Below are 6,211 nucleotides of genomic sequence, written 5' to 3' on the forward strand. Positions count from 1 at the left end.
CAGAGAAGAAGCTACTGTGACTGGCAAGATGTAATGAAGATTGTTGGGGGTTTGGGGAGTACAGGACTAGCGCAGAGCAATGGTCTGTCTATCCACACCAGCGCCACTCTCTGCAGAGGCCAGGCCACACTAAAACTCTGCATGCCGGTTCAGAGCAGTGCTCCTCCGCCTTCCTAAGCCTTTAATACTGTTCCTCCTGTTATGGTGATCTCCAACCATAAAGTCATTTTGTTGCTACTCCGTAACTGTAATTTTGCTACTGTTACAGATTGTGATGTAACTATCTGACATGCGAGATATCTGATAGCCAACCCCCCCCCCAAGGGGTCAGGACCCACAGGTTGAGAATCACTGTTTTAGACAGTCCACAGAACATTCTAGTGAGTATGGGAACATCCTCTACCCACGCTTGCCAATACGCTGATAACCACCAGCGATGTGTAACAGTTGACGTCTTGAAACTTGGCTCCAGCAACTGATGAACTAAATTAGTATTTTAATTAATTGTACCTAATTTAAATTTAATAGCCACATGTGAGTAAGATGCCACCGCTGCAAGCAAAGAGCCTTGCCATCACCTTGGAAGGCTCTATTGGATAAGATGGTCTGGACTGGATGGTCATGGGCCCACAGAACCTGGAGGCACCATCCTGAACATCAGAGCCACCATCCGATCTGCACCCCAATATTCTCACACTGTGGGATAGGTGCACCCAACTCTGAGGCACAAGGAAACTCCCCACCCAGACAACTCTGTACCATTCCAGGAAGGAGGTGCTGGAGGCTCCCCAGAGGTAATGGCAGCTGTTTCTTCCCAACTCCAAACTCAGATCTAACCACACCAAGGTGACCGACCCTTGACAGGCCATGCATAGGCACTGTGGCCCACCGCCCCCCCATCCTCCATTTCACACACATGCGTGAACACACTCATGCCTCACCCTGACTGCCCAGACGACACAGGTGTATACATCTGTCTGTCTTCCCCTCAACCCCTACTATCATAGCCTCTCTTCTCTCCAGCTCAGGAACAGACCCTCGGGATCCAGGAGGAAGGTTGTAGCCTCCTCGACCCAGCCCACAATCCGGGACTGAGTATTAAAGGAATGTCTGCCTGACATGGGCCCTCATTTTCCCTCCCCATGTACAGACTGACAGTTGAGACTCCAAGCCTCATCAACGGTTGTCCTGATGGCAGGGGGCTGGAACTCTCTGGATTGGACAAGCGGAGCCAGCTGCTAGGGGTGGGGCCGGGGCAGGGGGAGCGGTCGGAGGCAGCGGTCTCTGCCTCTGGGGGGAGGGGCCCTTCCAGTCTCTGCTTAGGGACTCAACCTCTTTAACTCATAGCTCCCAGATGATACTTTCTGGACATGGCCTTTTCACAACATAACACCATCTACCCGCAGAATCTTCTAGATTCTTACTGAGGGAGGGGAAAAAAAAAAAAAAAACTCTTCCTTCCATTCTGTCTTCAGTGGAGTCATTGCGCCCCCATCTGGCATCTCCAGCTCTGCATGTGACCCACTTGACTCCATTCATTCATTGTTATTTTATTTATTTCTTTTTAATGCGGTGTCTCGGTAAGTAGCCGTGTCTAGCATGGAATTCACCATGCAGCTCGGGTAACCTCAACGCTGCAATCAGCCCTCCTGCCTCAGCCTCCTCAGTGCTTGGATTACAAGACTCAACTGTACTACTTCATTCATTCATGTATGTCACATCCGTTTACTTGGACGAGGAGGCTCAGGCCCTTATGCCTGACGCTAAGTATTTGAAGGTGCACGGTGACTTTCCTCACAGAGTCCCTGGTCTAGCAAGGGTGGCAGGACTAAGAGATTGTAACTATCATATAAATATCTGATCATATTTTAAAAATCATATAAAAAAAAATCTGATCAACTCCTACCTTCCCATTCCTGGGCTCAAACAGAGAAAAACCAAGGAAGGCTTCAAGGAGGAGGTGATGTCTAAGCTGAGAGACAAGCTAGGGACTCACATATGAAGATGCGGAAGCACGGGGTCCTGGAGAAAAAGCAGTTTGCACAAGGCACAGAGAAGAGATGGTGGGCAGCGGGTACTCAGGGACTACTGGTAAAGAAGGCTAGCCAAAACACAGACTTCCCGGAACAAGATGAGGTGGGCTGGAGGGGGCCAGGGCGCTAGAACACTGACAGAGCTAAGAAGGAAAGATTTAACTCTGAAAGTAACGAGGAGGATTTGGAGAGAGGCTTAAAACATGCGTTTTTAGGAAGAACTCTGGCCCAGGAAGGAGAGAAAGAAGAGGTGGAGGAGGCGTGGGATAGGACAGTTAAGACACAAGAGAAAGCCGGGGCGTGGTGGCGTGCGCCTTTAATCCCAGCACTCGGGAGGCAGAGGCAGGTGGATCAATGTGAGTTCGAGGCCAACCTGATCTACAAAGCTAGTCTAGGACAGCCAAGGCTACACAGAGAAACCCTGTCTCAAAAAAAAACAAAAACAAAAACAAAAACAAAAAGACACAATAGGAAGGCAGAAAGCCTGGCACAGCTGGGTGCTACAAGTCCAGCTGGGGCCAGCACCAAGGATAGCAGTATGACTCCAACAAGCAGGCTACAGGCCCTCAACCTCTCTGGCCATCAGACATAAGCAGGACCCAGCCGAGAAGTGTGGTGTAGGAACTGGGCCACCCTCCTGGCATTCTGCCTAGCCCCCTTTTTCAGCCCCAGAGAGAAGGCCAGGCTGCCCTGACAAGCCCTCATTGCCCAGCCTGAAACCACCGAGCACCTATCTCTCCCTCCTTCCTGCTGTCCGCAGCTCCAGAGACAGACTTCACCGGAGCCGAGAGCCACCATACCCAGACCCCCACTGGTGACTAGGGAGACAGGCAGGGGACTGGATTCACTCCTTGCCATCTCCCTCCTGCCCTGAGCTTCTCAATCAGTCTCTAATAGTAAATTCTTCAAGGGTGCTGGGCACTTTAGAAGTAAAGTGATGTTCCCAAGGTCTCTCTCTCTCTCTCTCCTTCTCTCTCTCTCTCTCTCTCTCTCACACACACACACACACACACACACACACACACACACACACACACAGAGCAAGTAGCAGAAGCGAAATTTGAGCCCACATTCCTCCAGGTTTCAAATTAACCTCTGGGGCTTTGCCACACCCCTCCAACCCATCTTGTGGTCTCCCCCAACCTGGGGACTTTACATTCTACCACGCACGATCATTAGTAAGATCATGAAGCAGATGGGGAAACTGAGGCTCAGGGAAGAGAATAACCTGCAGTAAGTCTCACTCTCAAACCTTTAACCTGACAGTCCTCCGCCATGACAAGTGAGGCAAATGCCTATTCTCAAAACAAGTGATGGGGTCTGGGAGTACAGAGAGTTCGGTCTCAAAGTGGGGGAAGGTTGGAGGGGTTGAAAAAGGTCTAAGAGGCACGTTGCCTGAGTCACCCTCTGGGGTACCAGGAGGTCAAAACTGAAGCTGAACAGCGTGGCCCCAAAGCTGCAAGGCAAGGCCAAGACAGCTCCAGCGGGGGCGGGGCCTTGAACTAGATCCCCAGAGGACAGCTGTCTGGGGCAGGCGGCTTGGAGTCTCTCCTCCTGCCTGAGGCGGCAGCGCGTGTCTCGGCTCTGCTTCCACCCGGGGCGGCTTCCAGCTACCCCACGCCGGGTGGCGGGGGCCAAGGGAGGAGGAAACCCTGGAAGAGAGATGGCGCTAGCCCGCTGGAGGGGCGGAGGCCTAGGGGCCAGGCCTCAGGAAAGGACTGTGTACCACGCACATACACAAGCACACTGACACACCGTCCACCCAGCACGCGATGCGATGCGCTCGCGGACGCACAGACACAGGACACACACATTCAGACACGCGAATACACACGCGCGCACACACACGCACACACTCCAAAAAGGACACCAGACTCCAAAGCACACTCAAGCACGCGATCACACTGCAGGCCGAGTGGGAGCCCCACGCACACATTCACACACACGTCCGCACGCGCGGGCCCGGCTGGCCGGGAGGCCGCACAAAGTTGCAAAGCAGACGCAGGCAACGTCCCCGGAGACCGAGGCGTCCCCGGCGCCTCTGGCCAGCCACGACGGGGACGCCGTCCCGCGGCCTCCAGCCAGGCCCTGCGGGGGCCCCGACGCCGCAGCCCCGCCCGCACCCGGGTGTGCCCCACGCGCCACCCCCAACCCAGGCGCCCCGCGGCCCTGGCGCCGCCTCGGAACAGCCGCCAGACAGCGCCGCGCGGAACTTGCGAAACAACAAACGGCCCGAAATGTCGGAGCCAGCAGCTACAGCCGCGTCTCTCCCCGACTCTTTCCCTCGCCAGCCGCAGGGCCGCCCCAGCCTCCGAGGGATGCCGCGGGGACAACTTGTTCCGACCGGGTGCGCCACTCACACGCGCGCGCGCGATCATTCACACACTCACATATGCACACATGCCCTCGGCTCCCGGCCACATTCGACCACGGCCCAGGAGCGCCCCACTCTCTCAGCGTTCCTAGCCACGCAGCCAACGCGCACCAACACAGTCACATCCGCTCCAGACACGCTCCCCTACACGCATTCCCCGCATCCCTGGCATTCACTCGGACCCACACAGCACCGCACATCCTAAACACTCCCATAGGGTCACTAGTGGGCACAGAGCACACACAGATTCCGACCCCGTTCCCATGCCTGCACACGCACACCACACGCGTCCCTGGGCCCACACTCGGGCTGGATCCACAGAACCCTCGCAGCACACGCATAAACAAACACGCGGGTTCTCAAACGCACCAGCAACAGCACTCCCGCCTGGGGAATTAAAAAAAAAAAAAAAGCCAACAAATACAACAGTATTAGACGCAACTCCAGCAAGCCACCGAAACTCAGATACACAACCGACTTGGCAGCATGGGCAGACAGGAGCCAGCGCACACCCGGTGCCCCACTCAGGCGACACTCACACCAGCACACTCACCACATCCGCGGCACACTCGCATCCTCAGCTTGCACACAAACTACGGCCACGGCGATCACAGACACTCGGAGTACACGACCAGGCGTCTCGCACTCCAACACGCTCGACGAGCCATCCTCGGCCCCCGGCGCTCGTGGGATAAGCTCAGAGGGACCGCGCGCGCTTACCTGCGGGAGTCTCGGTCTCGGGCGCGCAGAACTGGAAGGTGAGCGCCAGGACCAGAGCCTGAGCGCGGGCCATGGCTGGGGCGCCGCTGCCTCGGTCCTAGGGACACGCTGCTGGCGAGGCGACGCCGCCAGAGCCCGAGCCCGAGCCCTAGGCAAGCGGGAGCCGTAGCGGAGCAGCGCCGCGCGGAGCGGGACTGGCGCGGAGTCCAGAGCGGGAGCCCGAGCGAGCCGGGAGCTGACGTCAGGCCCCCGGGCACGAGTTCCGCGGTCTCGAGGCGTCCTCTGCTGGCGGTGGCGCGCGCTGCGCCCAGGGTCCCTGGGATAGCGGGCCCCTGTGAGCCCTTCCCCCACTCTGGCACCCCGTCGAGAAGACCCATGCGCCAGTGCCGGTATTCACGTCGATATTTGTTGGGTATTCGTTGCCCAAGACTGAGACTGTGTGACCCAGGTACACTTGGCTCCTCTGTCCCCTTGGTTGCTTAAGTTCTTTCTGCCTTAACAGTTCCGAATAACATACATTCCCGCCTCCCTCCAATGACAGAGCACTCATCATCCACCAAAAACAAAAAAACCCATAAAACAAAAACAACAAAAAGAATAACAATGTTGGTCCTTTGGAATGTTGGCTTTCACTTTCAGTGACACGAAATTCACCTCTCTCACTAACTCTCTTGCCTTCTACAGTAGCCTCCGGCTACTCAGTGTAAGTAAATTTGGAACTCTGGCCAGTCCAAGTTCTAGCACAACCACCAGCAAATTAGTGTCAGTGACTACTTAAGACCAGGCACCACGTATGTGCCTTGCCCACCGGGCTCCGTTAATCTTCACCATCGTCCTAGGAGGCACAGACCACTCTAATCCCATTACACAGTTGAGAGAAATTGAGGTCATAGATCGTGACTTTCCCAAGATCTGAATCAAGGTCATCTGGCTTGAACTTCGCAAAAAACAGAGTCACATGGAAATGCCTTCGTTTTTCAAATAGTGATCAGATACAGGCTCATTGGCTCAATTATTACTGTAGGCCAAGGAGGAGATTTAAAGTCTTCATTGCCGCCGTCGTCATCATCATCATCATCATCTC

General features: G+C 55.3%; 1 protein-coding gene across 3 annotated transcripts in view; it reads right to left on the minus strand.

Annotated features, from left to right (window-relative positions):
- Ptpru (protein tyrosine phosphatase receptor type U) overlaps nucleotides 1–5,308 on the minus strand; it is an 86,455-nt gene extending 81,147 nt beyond the window's left edge. For all 3 annotated transcript variants that reach the window (XM_051170946.1, XM_051170945.1, XM_051170947.1), the window contains exon 1: nucleotides 5,128–5,308. In XM_051170946.1, the coding sequence (XP_051026903.1) occupies nucleotides 5,128–5,200 (73 nt within the window). In that variant the 5' untranslated portion in view covers nucleotides 5,201–5,308. The remainder of the gene's footprint in view (nucleotides 1–5,127) is intronic.
- Between the last annotated feature and the right edge of the window lie 903 nt (nucleotides 5,309–6,211).

The sequence above is a fragment of the Acomys russatus genome, chromosome 29, assembly GCF_903995435.1.
Source record: "Acomys russatus chromosome 29, mAcoRus1.1, whole genome shotgun sequence".
NCBI classification, from domain to species: Eukaryota; Metazoa; Chordata; class Mammalia; order Rodentia; family Muridae; genus Acomys; species Acomys russatus.